We start from the raw sequence: 25130 nt of genomic DNA, 5'->3' as shown, positions 1-25130 counted from the left end.
GAATAGGATAACAACTCTTAAATACCATCTTGCTTCCACATCAAAATAATCCTAAAATTGCATCCTTACTCTCTGTTCTTAAGCAAAATAGCATTGCCTGTTTTTTTAACTAAAATTGAAAACAAAAACCTAACCCACTAAAACATGCAAATGTGTGAAAATCTGCATGTGAGGTTGTTTTTTATTCCCCCCACCCCCATACAYGTTTTCTAAATAGTGTTATGGGTGGTTTGGGGGGAATTGTTTTTCTTTTTCTTTTTTCTTTTTCTTTGTAACCTGTATTCAGCAGGAGCAGATCGTGAGCTGCAAACAGTTCGCCAGATGATGATTGACTTCTTACAGAACCATTCTCAAGAGTTGAGACCACCTGCTTGCCCACCTTTGGATCCAGTTTCGTAAGTTCCTTGTTTAAAGCACAGTTGGTTATGATAATTGAATAAAATATAAAAAGACTTGTTAAAGTATGGCTTTATACGATTATGTGCTAAATGGCTTTTCTCTTCTTAAAAGGTCCAGAGATATTACTTCTCTTCTTGACAAGAGTAGCCCTCATTATACTGCCATTGTGTTTGAAAGTAATAACTCCTATGTTGGACGAGAGGTAATGTATGACTTATGAATGGCAAAATTAAAAAAAAATATGTATTATTTAGCTCAGCAAGAATATTTGTGATTATAGGACTAGATTAGAAAAGAGATGAAAAGATGATCATGTTTTGAGATACCAAGAAGTCAAGTAATGACATAAGGCTTTAAAGTTGCATTCATTYGCACAAAGAAACGTGCTTAAAATTGAGCATGTTAATTGAGCACCAATTAACTTCTTCCTTTCATGCATTACTAGAAAAATAGTTCATCAATTTCATTGTTAGTGCAACTCTTTTGAGTCTCAAGATTTGGAAGATCACAGGAAAAATATTGTCAGATTATATTCTTTAATTACTGCTAGAGAACCATTCATAATATTTGTTCTTCTGGGCAGCTTTTGTGATTTCAACTATTTATAGTAATCTAAAATATCTGGTTCCTTTTTTTCGCATACAAGAAATTTTATGCTGTCATCCTAATTTAGAGAATAAATATTGTCATAGATCTGAGGCACTGAGAAAGTGAAAGTCTTTGTTATTTGACTAGTCCCTCCCCTTTTTCCTCCCTCTCCCCTCTCCCCAATAAAATATTACATCTGGCGTCATATCAGCACCTAATGAGCTTGCTGTTAGCTTAGGCAACTGTTACTTTTCTCTTGCTGCCAAAATTTAGGATAAGTAAAGAAAATAAATTGCATGATTATCTAGGCATAATCTGTATAGGAACATCGAGTGTCTGTGAAATGCTTCTAATTAGAYTTGATGCTGAGATGGCCCAGTTGTATAAGTGGAGGAGGGTGTGCTGCCAAAAGTGGAAATCACTTTGAGAAGCACACTGCTTCCAGACATTTGTTTCTGGAAACTGCTCTGTTGATACAAGTGGGCCTTACTGAAAAGAAGGGTGATGAACATAAAATTCTTCAGCATTTTATCATCTGAATAACAGAAAATGGAATCTGCTTTCAGGCAGAGAAATATTTGCTAACATTATGTAGTATTTCAGCATTATAGGACATCTTGGTGAAATAGAAAAAAAATCACATTTTCAAGTTTACATTATACACAGGCAATATGAACAAACTTAACAGAAACCTCAGCAGCTGAAGAAATAAAGACTATGTTTTTAGCATTGATGGGAAGAAAGAAGAGGCTTTTAAAATACAGCTTCGGAAGCAAAGGAAAACATAGCAAAGATAACATTCACCTAAAAGGGAGAAGCATAGTGGAAACTTTGAAACTAGGAACAGTAAAAAGTGTAGAAGAGGGAGAAGAGGGGTAAAAGTAAAAGAAGGACAAGTAGAAACATGAGAAGAGTCCAAAACTTGTTTTGTAGGTAAGAAGAGAACATTTGAAGTGGTAATGGAAGAGCATAAACTAATGTACGGATCTGAGAAGTGCAGTTATTAGAACAGCAAAAGAGTATTGCCTTTAGCAGTGGGATCTTCAAGGATTTAAGAAGGGAAAGAATGAGAATTCAGTGTGGTTTCTTGGGATTTTTTGTTTGTTTGGGGAGGGGTTTGAACAAATCTTCACTGCTTTAACTGAGTCATCGTATTCATAGGTGCAACTTTGTAGTTGGCAAAGAACTTTGATAGTTGAATCCTGGCAAATCTTGGAGGCATCTTCATGTTACCACCCTCTTCTGCCTCCTACACCCTTTGCTGGAGTTTACACCTTGCAAAGAATGTGTGCCCAATCCAGCTGCTCCAGTGCAAAAGCCCAGCATCAGGTTTAAACAGCTGAGGAAGATTGGTTTGAGCTAAGATGCTGGACTATGGACTGGAACTTTTGAGGTATGGGCACTGTATTCCAATCTGCAGTCTCTGCTGTGGGGTTGGTAAACAGGAAGAGCTGGATGAACCGCTAGGTGCTGTGGCACCACCAATTACACAGCATGATTTGACAGGGCTTGTCAGGCAGAGCCTTAATTCTTATGTAAGCTCTTGATTGTTTTGAAGTCGTGGACCTCAACATGGGAATGCCTTAAACAGTGGAACCGAATAAATATTTCTTCACTACCTGAAAATTTACCTTTAAACATAAATACTTATAACATGAAACCTTCTCTCTCTCACGTGCATCTCTTGGTTCCTGTGAAATGTCCTGTGGCCTATTTTGAAGTTTATGAGGACATACTATTTGTTCATTCTCATGTTTTCTTCAGATGCTAGACTTCAAAGGGAAAAGGGCAGGGTAGAACAAGAGAAAGACATAAGACAAGGAAAAGTCATTTCCAGAGTAGAGTAAATCTTCAACAGAAATTGCTAGTGTCCAGAGAATGCTAGTAAATGCGCTTCCTTGATGAGCAGTTTAATGATACTCTTAAAGGATGATTCACTTCACCTATTTACCTGTTTTGTCTAAGATTGAATATTCCTTGTGCACTGTATAATTCATGTTATCTTTTCATTACTCAGGTTATCTTAGACTTGATTCAATATGAAAACATTGTGGTAAAGAGAGCATTGAATTTTGATAAGCCTTTTCTAGAGAAGCTTGGTATTACCTCTGTCCCTTCATGCTATCTGTTGCATCCAAATGGATCCCATGGATTAATTAATAAGTAAGTAGTTATCTGTCTCTGAGAGATGTGTGCTACATTAAGGGGTTCACTTAAGCTATAACAGTTGCCGGTATGAAAGGAAGCTATTTTATAACCTTTTTGTTTATATTTATATAATGACATTGTATCTTAAAATGTAACTGATACATTGTACTGATTGAAGTCTTCTGTTCCCTTTCTTTGTCTTTGAAAATTGTCCATCTTGAGCACTATTTAGACATTGGCTGTATGTATAATAATCATATTCAGCGGTCTTGTTACACAGTTTGCTCTTCATAGGTGCTTATAGTTGACCAATATGGAGTAAGCCTGTAGAAGTCAGGTTTTACCATATGGAAGGAAAGGCTAGCCAAAATGGCACGGGCAGTTAATTATGACCCTTGTGAGACTTGTCTACTGGAACAGTTTATACTTCTGACAAAATTCTTTTGTGAAATAAGCAATTCTGAAGTCTTTCTAGGTCAAAAAAGAAGCTTAAGGTGAATGTTGGTATTCAGAGTTGCAATATGCTGTTAGCAACATGCTGGTAGCTTTTAATGAACCATTTAATAGTCTTATCTTTTTTTTAATAATAGACTTAATATTACTTTTGTTTACCACTATTGGCAGTTTATAGCTTTAGMCTATTACTGTGATCATTCTGCAAAGAATATACTTCAGAATAAAAGTGGAAAAAAACCTAACGAATTATCAAAGTCCACCCCCCCCCAAAAAAAAAAACACTTGCTCCCAAGTCAAAATATTTGTTCCATGTGAACATTGCCTGTGTAGGGTGAACTGACATGATCTGAATTTTTGTGAATGTGATGTGTTTTCTTATTTTGAATGTGATTTCAAGCCATTAATCCAAATTAATTTTTATTATTACTGTTCCTAGGCTGAACAGTGTTTCATTTCACTTTGTATCAAAATATAACACCTYTTACCAGAATTGCAAAACAGAAAACAAAGCAAAAATTTTATTTCAAACATATACTAATTTACTTTGACTACTCACTTAGTTTGAGATAATCTTGAAATAATCCTTACTTTGTCTCTTCATGTGCAGTTTGAAGCCTCTACGGTCTTTCTTTTCTTCATATTTAAAGTCACTGCCAGATGTAAGAAAAAAGCTTCTTTTGCCACTTCAGCTACCTATAAAGGAAAACAAAGAGGAGAGCACAGAAATCAAGGTGTGGAAAGAGTTTGATAAGTAAGTGATACCCTTGATTTTCTGATTAATGCTTGTTTATAAAAATTTACTTGCACTTTATTCTTGCCATGTGGGAAGCTGTACCATAATAGGTTAAAATTTTATTGTATGAGTATATTTATAATATACTGTTATATGTAGTTGAAAACTTCATTCCGTTTCATGGAATGCATCTCGAGTTGAGTAGGTTGGTTACGACCTGATGATCTGCAATCTTTCGCCCAGCAAAACTAAATATTTCCATTTTAATATTGGAGAAATTATAGCATCAAGCAGAAAACATTGCTTTCCGGCTGTTACTTCAACGCAGGCATTTCTCAGTGTATTCAGGTAACGCTGGTGAATTAATTCAGTTCCAAGCAAGAAGCAAGGGCACAGCTTCTACTCACTGAAGGTAACCTTCTTGCAATCATGACTGGTATTCTGAATGTTTCAGAGATGGCATGACTGGGGGATTTTAGTACTTGTTTTTTGATTGCAGATATCTACACTGCTATGGAAGGGAGGTTTTTTTAGAAAGTATTTTTAACTACTTAATTTATGTAAAAATACCAAGGACTCATCAGCCTGAAATATATAGATTCTGAAATACATAGATCACTGACTTATGTTGTTGAAAAACTTCAGCAAATAAATTAGTGTCCTAGAGAAAAGTAAATAGAAAATAACAATGAACTGTAACTTGTTTCTRCAGGAAACAAGAATTCTATATGTGTATGGTAGTAAGGCAGTGTCCACTATAAAGTGCTTGGAAAATGCTAATATAATAGAAAACCCTCAAGTCACCAGAAAAGACATTTATACCAAATCCAGTAAGATTTATCTTTACCCTCYTTCTCTGATGGAGAAAAGGATACAAGGGCTTTGCAGAGAGGTAATCCCTCAGCGTCTTTAGATGGAAAAGATGTAGGACTGAGTGCTTTCATTTCATACTTATTTTCATTTCATGGAGGCTATTAATATCATTTTCTTTCAATAACAATAGTAAGAAAATATTTTATGTAGAACATTGTTATCAAAACAACCTACCTAAATTGAGCTGCTTTCCAGCAGAACAAAATCTTGTTGATATGGATCTCCAGTCTAAGCATCTTGTGGATGCATGTGGATGTCTTTTTAAGAAACTTGAATTCAACAGAATTTTACTGTTTTTAAAATAAGTGAGTACACTATTGATTAAGGAGTTGAATGCCAGAGTAAGTCTGTAGTTTGAGTTAAGAATGTAGATTATTCTACATTTATTTATATATGTATGTATGTATATATTTTAATGCCTGTTATTTCGGGGTGGGAACAGATAGTTTCTTGACTAGTTTTTTCTTTTTAATTCTACTTGCTTTTAGAAGTGCTAGGTCTTTTGAATTCTTATATAAAGTGTTTAGCTCAATTAGATGAACTTCTGCTTGTACTGCTACGTTGCTCTGCATCATACTGACTCAAGGTTATCTGAAAATACTGAAAGAGAGGATGTTTAACTCAATGCATTTGTATTTTGTAAAGTACTTTGTTTTATGAATGATTTTTTTTGTTGTTGTGAGAGTTCCAAATGTGAAGAACTGTTAAAAACTTTTGTTTTGTTTTAGATGTTTTACTTGTACCTGTCATAAGGTATTTAATTATGTTTCAAGACTGATGTGATTTAATTTGACTATTAAACTTGTATGCAGGTAGCCTACAGCAAAAYGATTACATTTTAGAGAGGATTTCTAGATTCAGTCCTTTTTAACATTGACTTTTTTCAATCTTGTTTACATTCCTGCTCTGTGTATAATCTACTTCTGTTAAACAAAAGGCTCTCTTTTTCACAGTGTATAATTTCTGATTTGTTTGGATTCTGAAGAGAAGCTGTAATTTCCTTACACCAGCTATTTCCTTGATGACAATGTCAGGTTGTAATTTCATTACATTGTAAAGCTAACTAGGAAGCAAAAATTTTGCTCAAGTATAAAAGAACTTCTTGTATGTGGTTACACTTCATACGTCTAATCGCTGCATAAAATGGTGTAAAACTACTCTGTTAATGTGTTTCACTGTACTCCTCTTTTGAGCTTGACATTCACCATACCAAACAGCTGTAGTTACTGCTGTGTCTTCCCATACATGGTGTAGGATATACTGCAATTACTGTGGAGTGGCAAATGTTGAGGTTTTAATGATGCCTACTATATATCAATTTTACCTTCATGACTGGTGAGAAAATGAGCGAAAGAGACCTGCCACTTTATAACATTATATATGTGTGTTTCAGATCTAAGCTGTACATGGCTGACCTTGAATCAGGATTGCATTACCTGCTCAGAGTAGAGCTCGCTACGCACAAGATACTTGAAGGAGCAGAGCTAAAGACCTTCAAGGATTTTGTTACCGTCTCTGCCAAAGTATACACTTCTAGTCTTTGATTATTTGTGAGAGTAAAGTAACTCTAACGTAAAAATTTTTATGTGACATATGCCTCTCAAAAATATGTTTAAATATGTTTCCTCACTGGCTTAAGATATGAAACTTTTGTGGGTTTCTTTAAATGTTATTTTTGAACTATTGTGTGCAGTTTTGAAATACTTGTAGGACTGAAATACATTTTAACGTCATCTTAGAAGGCTCAAAATTTAGAGTGTGGTTTGCAGGATATAGAACAAATGTTAAAAATTTAGCCCATTTATCAGATTTTTATGATGAGTAGCCACTGTGTTGGGGAACGGGGGGAAGGAACCTTGTTTTTCATTCTTTACATGCATATGCATATTATCAYATTTATTTGATAAATATTATGTTCGTAAAATGGTTGAACATTTAAAGATATTGCTAACTTCAGTCTAAGTTTTGAATATAATTGAGGTACAATATTTCAAAAATGAAGATCCTCATATTACACTGAATGAAGGGACAATATAAGTAATGTAATGTGACATGACTTGAAAAACTAAAATAATTGTTTTTAAATTTAATTATATATAAAAATTAATTATATAATTATATAATTTTAATAATAATTAAAATTTAATTTATAAYGTCAGCTGAAATGACCAGTATTTCTTTACTTATTGAATAATAAACATTTTATTTTAAATGAGGTAAATGCATAGCTATTTAAGAGAATAATAAGGGTTGTATGAAATATTTGCAAGTATCTGGATTTATCTGAAAATCAGACAGACAGTTTCTTGCCCCCCTGTGGCCATAGAGGTCAGAAATCTCTAGCTGGCCTCATTTCTTTAAGAAAGTGTAGTGCTAATCTTTCCATCATATTATCCCTAAAACATCCTCTGTTCTTTCTGATGGCTCCTGGCCAGCTGATGTAATTTACTTTCCTGGCTATTAGTGCATAAATGGAGAATGCTCTCTTGTAGTTGCATTCTCATTTCCAGACTGCGATTGGATAAAGGGGGAATGCTGCCCTTTATTTGCATTTTCTTGTTGTGTAACACTTTTCTCATAATTCTCATTCRTAATTCTCCTGTTTCCATTAGGATCCTTTAGATTTGTTACTGTCAGCATGCCAAAGTATGCCATGTTGATACCACAACTATTTGCATCTTTTGCAGGCTATAAGCTGTGATTTTTTTTAAAAGGTTAACTCTCTACTTCACCCTCTTTTTTAACTGTGTATTTAGCAATCAGTTAATAAAAACCAGCTTTGTGAATGTGGACTTCAAGACTTTGTATACAGTTCACCTATTTAACAAAATTTATGGTGATGTTAACTCATGTGTCACAGCGATCCAGTCTCCAATTCAGGAATTTTGTTTGTTGTAGAATTAGGTCTTTCAGCCCTTAGTACAGAAGGCCATTCTTTTGAATCTTCTATGAAACTGGTATCTACCTGAGATTCTCTGCAACTGTTTTCTTTCAGATGGTAATGCATGATATTTTGGGGATCATACAGGAGTTAACATAATTATAATATACAGTCAGTAGCTCAGAGGTGTACTCTTTTATTACTGACTATTTAAAAGCTTTCTTTGAACACAAACAATACACAGGACTCCTCCTGTTACATCCTGTACAAACAGTTATCAAAAGGGAGTTCTTGCCCATGAGATTGGCACAGTGTCAAGTAAATGGCCTTTGAGTCAGTGAGATAGTTGGACAACTACTGCAGAATGAACTAGCAGAAGTATAGCATCTTCTGTCATAAATTACTGTATGCATTTAATGTAGCAGATAGAGGCACTGTTTCCTACTCTGTTGAAATACTGCTCCTGCTGGAAAGATACTATACTTACAGAAAGATGCTATACTTACTCTAGAATTCTGTAGTAATTAGAAACATCAGTAATGCAAAATACCATTTCTAGGGTAAATAGTGACGTAAGTGTTTTACAGTTCCTCCTACTTATCTGCCAGACCATTATTTCTTTAACTTGCAAGTATTTGGAAATCACAATTACACATATGAAAGAGAAAATACTTTTCTAGAAAACCAACATCATCTACATTTACAAAAATTTGAACAAAAGTTTTGTAAGAACTAATTTTTGAGATTAAGAGTGAAAAGGGATATATGCCTCTCTGATTCACTTGGTTCTTATGTCTATAAAAGTTACATACAGATTATTAATATCTTAACTTTTTAAAGAGGCTTCTATTTTACTATTGAGTAGTGAAGTCAGTTGTTTAGTAATTTGAAAAATTAGGATCATAAATGCATATAGAAGCATTCCAGTCATCTAGATAAAGTTGCTGTTGAAAGATGAATTGGCAGTCTCAGTTTGTAATCTAGTATGTCTTTGTTTCCATTTGAGTTTTTGATCCAAAGGACTAGATATTTTTTGAAGTGAATGATGCTTCCTTTGATGTAATTACTGTTAGAGAGAACAGATGTGAAGCTAACATGCTGACCACTAAAAGGTTCCCTAGAGCTCTCCACCAAAATTCCTTCTTGAGCTATATACTGAGCTGAATTACCTCAGTGCAAAATCTTACATAAACTGTCCAAAGTTGTTCTGTAGTATTTCTGCATGATGTTAAGTAGTTGCATTTTATCAATTAAGATTATGTGCATGCAACTTGTTAAATTTCATAAACAAATGTTGGCATAAGATAATTTTGTATTGAAAAACAGAACAAATGATTAATTTGCGTGGAACAAAGAAAAGTCTGTTAAGTTTAACTAAAGCTTTTAAAGATAAGTAAAAATATGTGTAGATAAATATAGAACTGTCTTGGTGCTAATGAGATTTAAGCTTTAAAATGTCAAAAAAATTTTTTTTTTCTCCCCACTTCAGCTTTTTCCTGGCCGTCAGCCTGTGGTAAAGTTGTTAGAGACTTTGCAAGAGTGGCTGGTGAGCCTTCCATTAGACAAAATCCCTTATGATGCTATCCTAGATCTGGTCAACAACAAAATGCGGGTAAGCTGTTACTAGTTTCCAGCATAAAATACAGCATTAGTAAAGGATAAGTTTCTATATAAATCTAAGACATCACTTACTGATAGTCCCTCAGTTATAATGGAGTTATAAGAAGGCTAAAATGAAGTGAAATCATTACCAGGAAAAAAAATTCTCATGAAGGAATTGAAATGAGAGCATTGAAATATGCAATCCTGTCTCAGTTTTATAATGAACAAGCAATGACTAACATACAGATGTTCTTTGTGTCACCTTCAAATGATTTAAGATTCTCAGCAGAAATTTTTGAGCTGCTTTTCTCTCCATCCCTTTCCGAAATAGACATGAACATGTGTATGATGTATATTGTCACTGACACTGCTCTCTCTAACTGAGCTGAATGAGAGCCTCTCCAGTGTTTGTTCATTCAATATACTAGTCATACGTTGAGGTGCTTGAGATGCACATTTTGTTTTCTTTCTCTGATTGATTTTCAAGGCTTTGAATGCAACCARTTGTTTTATCACCAGCGTTCTATTAAGGTCAGAGTTTAAGCAAGGAGATATTTACCCATTGAGGTGGGCATTATTTTTGAAGAGTTTTTAGAAAACTCTTCAATTTCCTGCCACAATATAGACCTTACTTAGGAATCCCATCTCAGTTTGATAATGCAACGCAATATGATAGGCCCATCTTTGTACAGAAATTAATGTGAATCTTTCTTTCCATAAGTGTGATTGCTATCTGAATTCTGGAAAATTCTGTGTTTTTGGAAGCAGAGAGATAAGTTCACTAAATGTAAAATCTTGCACTAGATTTTTAGATATATTTAGATATATTGAATAAATAGTGTTTATAATGAATTGTACATATTATCCTTTTAATACATTACTACTATAAGTCATATAGCTCTTACTGAGTGTTAAGATATTTTTACTGTGCCTAGTGAAATAATAACTCAGCCTGAGTCTACAATGTTATGTGCATATATGAGTGTGTGTGTGTGTGTGTGTGTGTGTTTCCTTTTATACTGTGCCTAAAATAAAGTTTCATGTGAAACTATTGTATGTATTCCATCAGACTAATCAGATATTCAAGATCTGCATCTTAGTAGGTTTAGCATCAATGACTGTGTGTTAAGTGTCATGTAGTATGTTTGCAAAAAAGGATGAATTTAACAGCAGTTCATCAGAATATCTCAGAGATTATACTTCAGGATTGTTTCAAGTTTTGAATGTATTTGCCTTAAACATGAATTTATTAGCAAGAAGTGCTTTTTTTGTAAGCTTATTTAACCACAGATCTTTTTTCAGGTAGAAGATGTTCTGCTTCAGCCTGTCACTTTAGCATTATATGGGATTACTTGTTTGTATTTGCTTATGCAATTTTGCATGTCTCAAGTTCTTTGCTGTTCCCRGGAAGTATAAAAGCTTGTGTGTTCAGTGGTAAACTAGCTTACAGGTAAATACATGAAAAGAACTGCAAAAATGCAAAGCATGTTTCAAGAATTTTTAAGTTATTTAACATGCTTGCTATGCTCAGTAGCAAAGTATCATTTCCAAAATTGTTTATTAATTTAATTTAGGTCCTATTGCTGCATAAATCTTAAATACACGTTCTTTTCAGATTTCTGGGATATTTCTCACTAAGCGAATTCAGTGGGTTGGATGTCAGGGCAGCAGACCAGAACTGCGAGGTTATACCTGCTCCCTTTGGAAGCTGTTTCATACCTTAACTGTTCAAGCTGCACTGCAACCAAAAGCATTGATAAATACAGGTAAGCAGCAGTTATGCCAAACTGTTGAGGCAGGAGAGAAATATATGTAGCAGTTTTACTGTGTGATAGAAAAAAATAAAGGGTTAGAGCAAATCTTTGTATGTAAGCATGCAGCTAACATTCATGGAGGACTGTGGTTTTTGACGTTTAATCTTCATTTCTGTACCAGCAGGGGTCAGAGCATAGCTTTCTTGCAGCAATACTTCCAGCTGCTTGATGTCAACCGAAACTGTTTCAGTTTGTCCTTGCTTAGAAAAGTGGTAAATAAGGTATTTGAATAATAGAGCAGAAAAGGGAGGGAATTTCAAAAGGAAAGTCTGAACTTCCCTTTTCTGGAGAGGGGTGAAGATTGTTCGGATTATCCAAGTTTGGGCTGTTAATTTAATTTCAGAAGAATGAGATTTAACAGTTCAGCCTGGTAGCTATAAAAGCGTAACAGCCATTAGCCAAACTTTCTTTAATTTAATTTCATAAATACCGAATGTTATGATTGATTTTTTTCCCAGTTGAATTTTCATAGACTATTAATCTGTTACAAGTGATATTCTAACTTTCAGCATCTTGTGAAACAAGYAACTTCACACAATGTCAGCAAGAAAGTCTTAAAAACAATGTTAATATTCTGGTGCTGCTTTGTGTGTAAGAAAAATGCTTGAGTATATGCTCTGTCTTCCAAGCAAAAAGGAAGTAGAATTGCTAATGCTAAAGTACTGGTTTCTGTATGATTTTATTCTTTTTCAGGCAGTGCTTTGTTTGATTATAGTCCTATTTTGTCTTTTATAAAGACTTTTTTTTTGCAAGAAATATAAGAATGATGGGTGAAATGTTTATAAATCAAAAATTCACAATTCTTCCCCTGCTGTTTGTAAGGAAAGATATATATGCATATTTTGCGTTTTTATTTCAAATTGTGCCTATATATATTTTACCAGTATTACTTACAATCACAGTTAAAAATCTCTCCATCTTAAAATTGAATCTCCTGCAAAATTGGGATTTTTTAAGTACTTGATGATCCTGTAATTGGTTTCCCCCACCCTCTGCCTGGGAAGGTAAGTTGAATCGCTATAGTACCATGCTCTGACTGGTGGATTTTGCTTTTTGTACTGGCTGATATATTAGCTTTTCACCAGGATCCTGAATAAATTTCCTGGGTTTTTTCTTTAGTGATTTTTTTCCCAATTGCTACAAGTGTTCTGGTTAAATTAAAGGCTCTTAATATTTAACTGTACAAAATTGCATATTAAATTGTCCCATGTTTCAAGTGTGAGCTCTAGTCAGCTCAAAGTTAAAAATACCCTGTAGAATCTGAAAACTCTTTGGCACACTTAACCATCAATTTAAATCGGGACAGATATGTGATGATCACTTCTTATGGCAAAAGAATTGGGTCAGTCTGAGACTGTCGGATTATGTCTTGGGAGGTTTTCCTCTCCTTATTGCTTGTTTAAATCCCATCTACTAAAAAGCATGATGTACTCCCTAATCCTTCCCACCACAGGTAGGGTTTTATGGTTCTTGTCCACTTTAAAGATTAGGGTTACCCTGAATTGCAGTAGTTTGGGAGGAAAGAGAAAAGGAGGATTACACGATGATACATGGCAGATGTTAATAGAAGATTCATCTCTGAACTGATAAAAGAAAAACAAACAAAGTGAGCCATTTTGCAATTGTTTGTTTTCTTTTAAAGCAGATTTATTTTTCTTGATAGTTTGTTCTACTTGTGGAGTCTGACAGCCAGTATGAACTTGCTAGGACTTTCTTGATGTAATGTTTTTATTGGTTTGTATTTGACATGTTTTAATGTTGAACTGTGTAATCTGAACCTGCAGTGGGATCAGCGTAAGGGAATCCAAAGGAACTCCGAATAGAACTGTTCACATCAGAGGATCTGTAAAATCATTGTAGTCCTAATCATGCTTAGTTAAATGAACAGTATCTTCAGGTAATAGTATCTATTTGTGTGAATAGAACAAGCTTGTGGATTTTTTTTTCAGAAAAATATATCTGAATTCTTCTTAATCTATTGCTAACATTGAAAAACCTCCCCACAAAATGAACTTTGCCTCAGTTTTCAAGACTGTAAAATTACGCAGGAGAACAGATATAATTAAATTGGTGTATTAATTTCTATTCCTCCATAAAGAGATTGTTTGCTAGTGGTTACCTTTGTTGTGGGTGGGTTTTTTATATACGTATTTTAGTATGCTTGATAACTGTTTTTCCTGAAATTCATTTCTACTTTCCAAAATTATTTTTCAGCCTTTCTTTTTATAMTGTTATTTAATCTGATTTAATCTCATTTTTTTTATTTAAACATGCGTATTCGATCATAGATACAGAATATCTGAGTAAAGATTCTTTACGTTTTATGATTTTTTTTAAAGACATTTTTCCCTATGTTGAAGAGTATAGCGCTGCTGTTCTAAATGAAGATGCATTACGACASTCCTCACACGTTTCTCATGTATATAACAACTAAATACTCCGATAGCTTTGAATAGCTTTTTTTAAGGATTCTTTTTCTCCAAGAAACAATGTACGTAGGGAGGGAATATGTGCTGGTGAACTGTTTGTTATTCACTACTAGAATAGAATAGGCAGCTAAGCACTGTAACCCATTACCACAGAACCTACAAAACCTCCTGCATTGCAAATTACTCTTGTGTAGAGGTGTTCAGCTGCAGCAGTTGGTAATTTGATCAATCTAGGACACTGTGTCATAAAATGTGTTTCGCTTGACAAGTGTGTGTTTGTGGTAAAATATAGTACATTTGTAAATACATTTTAGCACAATTTACTAGATCAATTAAGTATGAATCAGAAAATCTCTGAGACAGCAATGAAGCCATTAGGATTTTTCATGAATAATATCAAGTTTCCCAGCCACTTACAGAAGTACGGACTACCTGCAGTAGCAATGAAGGCAGAGTCTTCAAAGTCCGCAGTCTGTAAAGACCTTAGCCTACTTCTGATTGAAATAATTATTCTTTTTCATTTTCTTCATCATAAGGATGTGAATGTTATGGAAAGAACCATGTGTGGATTTATTTTAGGAGGAAATAATGAGTTATTTTAAAAAGTTCATATATAGCTAAGTAACCATTATGTGCCTGCATTCCCTCCTCCCCCCCCCCAAAAAAAAAAAAANNNAAAAAAAGCTGTGCTATTAATAACTGTAATGAGATTCTGGTATTCTGTAATATCACAAAATTATGGAGAGAGAGACATATCACAGATACCTTTTGAAACAGCTATCAGAAGGCTTTTGACTCTTATTTTTCAGTAGCAAGATCACCATAATTTAATGCCTGGGCATAAATGTAATGATGAATGCATAACAAATACATCCATTTAATTATTGGGCAAGATATCAGAGAAAATCTCAATTTCTGAAAGAATTGTGTAGAATATTAGCAAGGGCTTTGCAAGCTTTAACAATGTCAAAATGTATTCCCGTAAGGTTCTTCTGAGAAATGTTTTATGGTTTTGTTTTCATTTAGTTGAGTTTGTTTCCCTCCCCTCCCCCTAGTAAAGTGTTATTTAAAGGGAGAAATTTAACAATAAAGAACACTAAACCTTTAACTGTTACACTTAATGCGTTATTCAGGCTAACTTTGAACACAATTGTATGGACTACATACTTTTGTAACGTATTGGTATAAATAGCTATTTTTCTTAGGTAGTAAAACTTATGTGCAGCAATTTTAATAGCGCTATCACTCTCTTAACATTTTCTTAACCTCGGTATGTTTGAAATAATTCCCTTGTAGTTGTCTCTGATTTCCCAGGCAATCTTTAAAAACAGTATGTTTTGAAACATACTCTTTGAGGTCATTTTAACCTCTACATTAGAAACATTAGAATAAATAAATGTCTCACCTGAACTACTTAGTGACAGTATTATAAATGTATTTCATTGGGGGGTTGGGGGGGGGGAGTATTTCTTCTAAGAAATGTGTGACACTTTTAATCCCTTTAATCTCTCTGTGACTTACTGAAGTATAGGTTCTCTACGACAGCACATGTGGTATGGATATCTTTAAATTATGAAAGTAGCTGGTTTCCTATATTTAAAGTGCAGATAACGTTGGATGGAATGAAAAAGTAGCAGTATTTGCCTTCCTTTTCCTCTGATTCACTTTAGGTACATTAAATTGCRTACATTAAAGCTATGTTTGACTAGATGGTGCTAAATGTATCTACTGTCTGTCTTCCTAGGTCTCGAAGACAATCCACAAATAGTACTTCAGATCATGCRGAGATACATTCATCACTTTTTTGGATGCAAGGCTTGTGCTCAGCACTTTGAAGAAATGGCTAAAGAATCCATGGATTCTGTTAAGACTCTAGACAAGGCTGTTCTCTGGCTCTGGGAGAAACACAATGTAGTGAATAATAGACTTGCAGGTATGGAAGACCTTTCTTTGGAAAGCCCAACAAAGCTAGCTGTGTCTGAAAGACAAGGTTATGACATTTTATATAAAATAATTTATATTTGAACAAATAGCTGTGCAAATTCTGTAACATGAGTTTAAAACAGCAACTGATTCCTAATTATTATTGCTAATTCCACATTTATGTTGGTATACAAAGCTAATATCCTTAAGAATATTTGCATATAGAGCAAAACTTAGAGCATCCCAATCAGCTGTAGCTTTAAACACCAACAAAATAGTAACTCTTACATGAATGAATGAGAAGTTCACACCAGAGATGTAACCATCCTCGAGTAGTTGGTCTATCATGATACGTAATGAAAAAGTTTCATAGTTCTCAAAGGTACCATTTCTTTTGAGATTTCACCTGCAGCTTGATGAGGTGATCTTTCCAGAGTACAAATCAAAGCCCTTTCAAAAAGGAGCAATACAGTTCAASTACTTACTGGTGGATAAAAATAATTAAATTTCCTTCTACAACAGTTTAAACAGATGTTAAAACCTGTCTTCATTTGGTTCTGGAGAAATGTTGTATAGAAAATTACGATAATTGAATAAGAGACTTTCTTAGGAGAAAAGAGCCTGAACTGTTAGCAGATCAACAACCGAATAAAACAAAATTACTGTTCAAAGAAATTTTGTTTCCTCTCTAGATTGCTATGTTTTCAGTTAGACTGAAAATATAGTTAAAATACTGGGTTGTAGTTAATCCATTTTGTTATGGGGATATCAAATAACTAAAGCACTAAAGAAAATTGGTTTCTCTTTGTGCTTAATCCCTGTCTGCTGTTATGGATCTGTGTAATGTAGCATTAGTTACAATTTAAATATGCTATATTGTGTTTATATTGTGGTTAAGCTGAATTCCCAAGATTTATGAAGCATTAAATATTGTTGTGAATATAAAGTTTGTCTCTCTTCTCCAAGGAGGGAAAAAGTAAATGATGAAGTATTAAATAAAAAACATCCTCTAATGTTTGTTACTATTGCCTGACTGAACAGAGAATAACTTAAAAAAAATAAAAAAAAAAAAAGAAAGACTTCTTGTTGACTTGAAGTTGCTAAGTGGTGGAGCAATATACTTATTTAGAACATTAAGTTACTGGAAAACTCGCATGGATATTGATTTAAGTGATGCAACAGCTGGCTAAAATACCAATTTAGTAAGAAGTATAAACATATTGGAATGAATAATAATGTCAAATTATGCATTATAAATTTGCTAAATTTTATTTTTGGGACAGTGATTTATTTTAATCTTTAAAAGCTGTGTCTGTGTTTCTGGTAATATATAGCTTTCAATATGTAATAATGTTTGACTGATTGATCAAAAAAAAAAAAAAAAAAAAACACCTTGGCACAGCCTTCAGAAGTGGGCCATGAGATTGTGGTATATAGCTCCACTCTATTTAATTCTTTACTATAGCTTTAAAATGTAGAAAATTTACTGCATTCTTTTTGGCAGGAAAATAAAGAGTACACTAAGTTTTCTGTTTGTAATCTTACTATAAGATATTTTGTTTCTACTTCTCTACAGAAAACGAATCAATTACTGAGTGCAGATTTTTGTGTTTTGTTTTGTTCTGCTTTTTAAATGCAAGATGCCTCAAAGGCAAGCGTGCAGTCTGTCTTGTAAATACCAGGAAAATTTTTCTGCATTTTAAAAGCTAGAGGATACTAAAAATGCATTGCTCATTTTTGGTACCATCTATATGTATTTGTGAAATCTTCTGAAGATTAATTTACTAATCCGTATGTACTAATGTGCTATAATAATAAAGTAAGTTGGGGGAAAAAAGCAAGGTAAGACTGGAGTAGTTCACAGTATGGAAACATGAAGTTATCTGCAAGTCTTTTGCCTTGAAATGGCTTGTTATAAACCAAGCTTCAGGATTAAAGGGTACTGAGTGCAAAAGAGCAGTTTGTTTTGAACTGTAACTCAAATTAACCCGGAAAGCCCTGATGGTGATGTTCTTAATCCCTTGTAAAAGCGTAGCAGTTGTGGTATGCTGTCATTCTAGAATTTGAATGCTACAGCTTTTCCTTAGAGAAAAGGAGAATGATTATGATCTAGTGTTTGTATTTTGAAAGAGGAAGCAATACTTCAGAACATAACTGATGMTTCCATAAGGGAGCTTAGAAATCTCAGATTCATTCATGATCATCTTTAGATTAATACAAATATACTGTTATGCTGGGGGGTTTTTTAAAAAAATTACTATTTTTAAGTAGAAAATATTCTCTGTAGTCACCAGTGAAATGACTCATAGTTCAGCCTTAGTTCATTCACTTCTCTTGATTTGTTTTTGTTTTGTTTTGTTTTTTCTCTCCCAATTAGGTGATCTGAGTGAAGATCCAAAATTTCCCAAAGTTCAGTGGCCAACTCCAGACCTTTGTCCCGCATGTCATGAAGAAATTAAAGGATTACACAGYTGGAATGAAGACCAGGTTCTACAGTTCATGAAGTATCACTATAATAATGAAAATATTTTATATAAATACACTGAAGGCCAGACTGACTCCAATGAAGTTGATCATGGAGATACAAGGGAGACAAAAGACAAAAGCCCACCAAAGAAGCCAAGTGGAAACAGAGAAAATAAGATCCTGGACCAAGAAAACGTACTAGATTCAGAATCTAAGGTGTTAGATAAGCTAATAGCAAATCATTCACCAGTGAAAGATAGAGGTAAAAGTGCAGTTGAATCAGCTGATCATAAAGAGACCAAGCAGTCTGTATCTTTCTTAGGGATTGGATTTTCAAACATAGACATGAGCCTGTGTGTCGTACTTTATGTAGCATCATCCTTATTTTTAATGATAATGTACTTTTTTTTCAGAATGAGATCCAAACGGTGGAAAGTGAAGTATTATCGCTCATCTGTATAGAACTTTAAATCAGAAACAAAGTTTTCATTGTAAGTGGCTGTTCAGTTCCAGCTGCAGCTTTAATATTTATGATCAGGGATTTTATATACAGTATTCCTTGTTTCAAAACCCTTTCTTCCCAATTCATTTCACAAATATTCTAGCTCAATACACAGCTTGCTGTGAGAACCCTAATATTTGACTGTCACAGGCACGTAGCAGTATTGTAAAATGTCTGCTCAAGGAAGCATTGCGTTTTCCAGTTAAGTTTTTCCATGGTTTACCACCTACATCCTTTACTCATTTGCGAAGTAAACATTACGTTATGCAKTTAACTATGCCTGGTTTTGGAGAGAAATTGGATACTGTTTTGTGTACTTGAAGACTTTTTTTTTTTTTTTTTTAATTTATCCAGAGCTGATTTTTACCTACAAGATTACTGAACAGATATACTGTTACCTTAGGTTTACCATTTGGAGAAGCAAGAGTTTTAAGGAGACGAGTTCCATATCCATTTTAAGCATCTGTTTCCATTACATATTTAAAGTAGAAAGTGTTAAATGTTCAAACAAGTCTTCCATTCTCTTATGTATTCCAGCCAAGCATGTATATGTCTCTGGTAGGATGAGAGGTCTGGGGCAGTTAGTGCATCTATAAGCAGCCTGATTCTGATTTTGCTGATACTACCATTCATTTTAATGGAGTTTAGATGTAAGCGAGAACCGAATCAGATCTACTGTTTTTCCTGCTCTGGTGTTGAATGCATTAATGGAGCATTAGATAACTCACCTGGATATTCTAACTTATGATTCAGAAAAGTAGTTAAGTAATTATTGTTATGTCATTCAGGGGGAAGCCAATTCTGATGAACTCCTGTAAAAGGAAACACAATTTTTAATACAGGAAAATGGGACTCCAGCAGGATCAGCATACCAAAACAAATTTACAGATTTATACAGTGTCACAAGAAACTTAGTATGTCCAGATCTATTACACTGAAATCATTTATTCTTCCGTTGAGGCAGTGTAAGAACTTCCTATTGGTATTGCTAGTTCTGAGGTCACAAGGAATATTGCCTGCTAGCTGCAAGGCTTCCTGTACAGTACTTAAAAAAAAACAACCCCCCCCCCCCCATTACCTTGTCCTTCTACTGGAGTGCTCCACTGTCTGAGTCAAAAAGAAATTACCTGTAGTCCAAGAGCTTTTCCATTCTGGGATGTAGTAGCAATTGGGAATATGGCAGTTGCATTTACATATCCATCAGTCTGTCCAGGATCCTGGCTGACAGCAGTCAGAAGAAAACATGGAAGCAGTTATAAATTACCGTTTGGAATAGGAGTTCCTTTTTTATACTAGCTGTGAGGGATAATTCACGTCCTGGATAGTGAAGTTTATAATCCTATCCAYTGAAATTGAGCATGTTCTAGTTATCCATTACCTAATCTTTAGTTAATCCTAATAGGTTTTGGCCTCAATGTTTTCTTGTGGCAATGAGTTCTACAGATTAATTATGTTATATAAAAAGGCTTTTCCTTTCAATTTTACATTTGTAAGTCTTAATTTAATTGAATGTTCCCTAGCTCTTCTGTTATGTGAGAAGGACTAAATACTCACTGGCCAATTCATTCTTATATTGTATCATTCTTCATTATACTGTTAGTGTGTCTTTTTACTTCCATCATCAGCCCTCATATGAAAAGTTGGAAGCTCTGCAATATGAATGGGCTACGATTTAGCACAAAAACTCAGCAGTGATGGTTTTTCATAAATAGATTTTATTCATTGAGAAATGTAAGGCAAAAAAAAAAATCCAGTTTTGCATAATTTCCAACTGGAATAACAAAATTGAGCCAATGGTTACTGTCTCTTGTTACTTTAAGTATCAAAATAGCTTACAAGTTCACATAAAGTAATAATCCTTGTAGTGAAAAACGTGTCAGAGGAAAAACTTCCATTCACTTGACACTGATAATATGACATAGGTACAGAAGCACATTAAAGATGATTTAAGAGAATTGGAAATACAGTTTATTGTATGGAATCAATGGCCTTTGCAGCAATGTGAGAAAATGCACTCCACTTCCTGCCGTAAAGCTAGAGGCCAGCACCTTCCTATCGCTGCCTAGTCTTCCACACAGGGAGTCGCCTTTTGCTTAGGGCTTAGCATGAAAACTGCGTGTGCTCAATGTTGTCACGACATCAAGTCAGTCTGTGTTTCYTAATGACCTAAACCCTCGTTGTTTAAGGGGCGTGACACAACGAGCCATCGTCTCATTTCGGAATTTATCAGAATCCCTGTAATGGTCTTTATGGGATCTGGGCTTGAATGTTAAAACTGCTTGTAAGCAACAACAGAAAGAGTGMAATAGCAGTAGTGGTTAGTCCAGACTGGCTCTTCAGTGCCCCTGTGTGCCGGAGAGACCCCAGGRGTAAGTTAGTTAAGAGACCAGCCCAGAGATTTCAGTTTTCAGTTTGAAAATTGGCCAACTTTTAAGTGACCGAACTGGGAGGAATGGGGTTTGATATCAGCCAAAAATTGAAGACATTTAGTGCCCCTTAAATAAATAAATAAATAAATCRGGCAACAGATACTGAATCTGGAAAATTTGTCCAGCCTATGTAGGACTGAATTTCCTGCTAGCAGTAACCTTGCAATGCATATGAAAATATGTAATTACTGCTGTTGTTTTGAGCTTTACTGAACAGTTAGACATGAGTTTAATTGTCCCTCGTTCAACTTATTTTCATCTGCATATTAAAAGGCTTTGCAGGTTTGTAGGAATTATTTTGACATTAAAACAGCAGCTTAAGTGTTTGGGAATATGTTAACTCTTCTGCTACATACTGTTAACTTCATGTTGCCTTGACACTGTTTGAAATGTGGCACAATGAACAGATATAGAGACTTCCAGTGTTTTTTTGTTTGTTTCATGAGAGTGTTAAAAGCGTGAAAGTAGAACTTCAATTTTGTGTGTTGGTGCTGTAACTTGGTGTTGCCAGCTAATTGACACAAGGCTTTCACTTCAAGTGCTAGTAGTGACCTCATCTGGAAGAGTGTCCTTGTCTTTGAGTTCAGTTATGTAAATCTTGGTTTATTTGTTCTTATTTTGTATCTTTATAGTGACAAATTATATCCTTTTACATATTCTGAATGTAAGGGTGTATTAAGTCCACCGTGGAATGGGGGATGCTGCTTTGCTATGGTGTATTATAGGTAGGTGAGTCACAACAAAGTGTTTCCTTTTTAAAAATGCTTCAAACCACCATCTCTTCAGTCCCAGAACTTTCATTTGTGTATTGTGTTATATCATGAAAGTTTTTGTAAACATTTATGGATCATACAAAAACTCCTGAGAGTCACTGTTCAAGAAGGATTTCTGGCCCTTTGTAATTCATGGAGCCTTCTTTGCTATTCAGATGTTTTTAAAGAGGAAATACTAAACCTGCAGAGAAATAGAGTTCTGTGGAATATGCTAGGTCAGAGAAAGAAAAGCTGCAAGTGCTGAAGAAAGCTAATGAAATTTAAAATTACAGTTCTAGAGAATAATTTCAAACAGTGTATGCATCCTGCTATTCTTGCTCAGAACTGGATGTGAACTACCTTTTTTTTATAAAAGATTCAAAATGTATTTACTAGGTCTGTATTACACATGAGGTGTTAAAAATGGTGAATATAACGGTTCAATAATTTAAATGTTTTATTTATTTTAATTCAATAATTTGACATTTTCATGTCTTTGTTTTTTTTTAACTCAGTCTCATACCTCTCTCTGGGAAGGAAAAAGTGACCATTTTGTACCAAACTGTAAGCTAATGTGCTTGTTAAAAATAAATTGCAAACATTTGGGCAAAATAGTGCTTTTTTTTCCATCTGTATTGAAGATCTTTTTAGCTAAACTATATGGCAAGGATAGCATGTATGCAGGTCAATTTCAAACCATATAGATAATTTTGTGTAGGAACTTAAAATAATTTTTAAAAGTACCAGGAACATATAAACTTGTACTCCATTTCTTTCACTGTTCCCTGTAACTTTATAAAACATTCTTGTGAAGACACATTGCTGAATACAGGAGTGCTGGGAAAAGTTAACTTTCTGACCAATTGTTTGTCAGTATTCTCTATCTAGATATATATACAGATCTGTAAAAATCTTCCTTTTCCTTTAATCTGAACATCTCTCCTTTGGCTTTGATGATGTCAACCTCCACTAGACACCAGAGAATTTTTTCCCCCAGACTTAGCTGTCATCAGCAATACCGCTAATAGGGTGGGCGAGGTGGCTAGCTGAAAATGGTGATTATCTACRTGCATCAGGATATTTTTGGAAATCAATAAACTGTAGACAAGGTGCTTTGGTGTTTGGTACTGCCATCCACTTCAGAAAAACGTGCATTTCCTTGCCACCTTGTGCCCTGGACAGGAGAACAGTGCTGCTCTCTGCAGTTGTCCAGGCACGCTGCCCTGGAAAAGCTGATGTAAACCTCATTGCCTACGTACCACAGGGGCAAATGCTGTTGAGGGGAGGGAAGGTACCCTGTCCTTTGCACCCACGGGTTAACAAACGCGCTGCTTCATTTTACACGTGCTAAGTGAACTCACCGCTGTATCAGACAAACCCGATGAGAAATTGATTGGGAAGATGGCTGTGATGCAACGTCTTCCTGGAGGAGGGAAATGAGCACAAATCCCTCTTCCAAGGAAGAATTTGCCCCTCGTGGTACAGACCTTTGAATCTGTCCACAAAAAAAAAAAAAGCTGACAGAAGGGAACCAGGGGAGAATATGTTTTGGCTTTTGTTATTGATCTCAGGGGCCGTTAAGTGAACTTCTGATCTGGGGGATGGCGAGGAAAATGGGATTTTTTTTTTTTTCAATAGTGGCAGAATCGCGGTGAGGCGGCCCATGGGCCAGGGCTGATGCTGTGGGAAGGGAGCTGCTGAGCTGTAGGGATGGGTCACTTGGGAGTGGGGATGCCCAGGACTCTGACAGCAGCTGGAGTGGATGGGCCAGGGCTTGGAGCTGGGTCTGCAAGGGCTGGATCAGAGGGGTGTGAGGTGGATGCGGGGGATGGACTGGGCCAGAGGAGAGCTAACATGGGGCTGCCCCAGGTCCCGGGGGTGCCAGGTGGCTGTGCGGGGCTGGCACCTGCTATAGCCAGACCGGAGCAGGTATCTGCCGCCTGCCCCGTCCTGCAGAGCCTGTGCGGCTGCCGCGGCCCCTCCCAGCTCCGCACACGCCAGCGAACCCCCAGGGCCTAAACTGCTTCCTTAAAGGATCAGACAAAAAAAATCCACTTATAAAACCGAGCTTAAAAGAGACCCTGTGAACCATCACCTGCCCTGCTAGGAGCTGTGTCTCCAGCGAGGGTCCTGATGCCCCCGCGCAGCCGGGTGCTGGCGGTACCCCCCAGGACTCGCCGGGCAGCTGGCCGCCGCTGCAGCGAGGTGGCCCTGGCACCCGGCGGTACCGAGCGCAGCACCAGCGGTGCTCTGCCTGCGCTGCGGCTCTTCTCCAGCCTCGTACTTCTAGGTACTTTGTTCGGGGTCCCCAGATCCTGTTCCCCCCCCCCCGCATTATTTTCCAGCCCTGCAGATCCAACCTGTCCTCTGCCGGCTGCACGGTGCGAGAAGACGGGCCTGAACGTGGCCGTCGGSCCCCCGCGGCCCTGCATGCCGCGACGGGGGAGCGTGGGCGACGCGGGGGGCTCGGGGCTCGGCGTGCGGCCCCCGGCCACCGCGCCAGGGCCGCCCCCGCGGCTGGGCGAAAGTCCCTGTGCTGCCGCCCGGCAGGAACATATGTGTGTTTGGAGGCTCCCGCCCATAAGCTGCTTTTATTAATTTGTAATCCCCCGCGAGCAGGAGGTAAAGGGATTCAGGGGGATTAACGGGCTCACAGTAACAACCACAATTATCAGCTCCGGCTGCCTGGGGCAAGCGGAGCGCACACACGCGCAGAGACGCACACCCTGACACACGCACGCACCTGCGTGAGCACACGCACCCCTCTGCACAAGCACCCAGAAAGCATGGCACAAGCGCACAAATACAGCCACATCCTCGCACRAGCACGCACACCTGTACACACACAGGCAAACAGAAACCTGCACACCGCTGTGTGCACAGCCACGCAAATACATAGGCTTACGGGCACACGCCTCTGCGCGAACGTGCACACCCTGCACACGCGCACAGCGACARTTGTATGTACATATGTGGGCCAACACGCACGCACACCCGTGTGCACACAAAAYTCCCCACAGCCCTGCACGCGTGCCCCTGCACACCCACACACACCCACGCAGCCCTGGGCCCACACAGACACACACCTGCATGCACATGCAAGCACACTGCAGCCCTGCACCAGTGCAACCCCCC

General features: G+C 36.4%; 1 protein-coding gene across 1 annotated transcript in view; it reads left to right on the top strand.

Annotated features, from left to right (window-relative positions):
* QSOX2 (quiescin sulfhydryl oxidase 2) overlaps positions 1-22846 on the top strand; it is a 30762-nt gene extending 7916 nt beyond the window's left edge. The window contains exons 5-13 of the mRNA XM_085325229.1: positions 290-395; positions 511-601; positions 3005-3150; positions 4199-4342; positions 6591-6720; positions 9568-9690; positions 11296-11446; positions 15668-15856; positions 18224-22846. Of these exons, the coding sequence (XP_085181355.1) occupies positions 290-395; positions 511-601; positions 3005-3150; positions 4199-4342; positions 6591-6720; positions 9568-9690; positions 11296-11446; positions 15668-15856; positions 18224-18774 (1631 nt within the window). The 3' untranslated portion in view covers positions 18775-22846. The remainder of the gene's footprint in view (positions 1-289; positions 396-510; positions 602-3004; positions 3151-4198; positions 4343-6590; positions 6721-9567; positions 9691-11295; positions 11447-15667; positions 15857-18223) is intronic.
* Positions 22847-25130: the final 2284 nt, after the last annotated feature.

Source organism: Rhea americana, unplaced genomic scaffold (assembly GCF_003343005.1).
Source record: "Rhea americana isolate MKP2758 unplaced genomic scaffold, rheAme1 scaffold_97, whole genome shotgun sequence".
Classification (NCBI taxonomy): domain Eukaryota; kingdom Metazoa; phylum Chordata; class Aves; order Rheiformes; family Rheidae; genus Rhea; species Rhea americana.
Note: the sequence above shows the minus strand (reverse complement) of the source record. Positions and strands in the feature narration are given on the sequence as shown.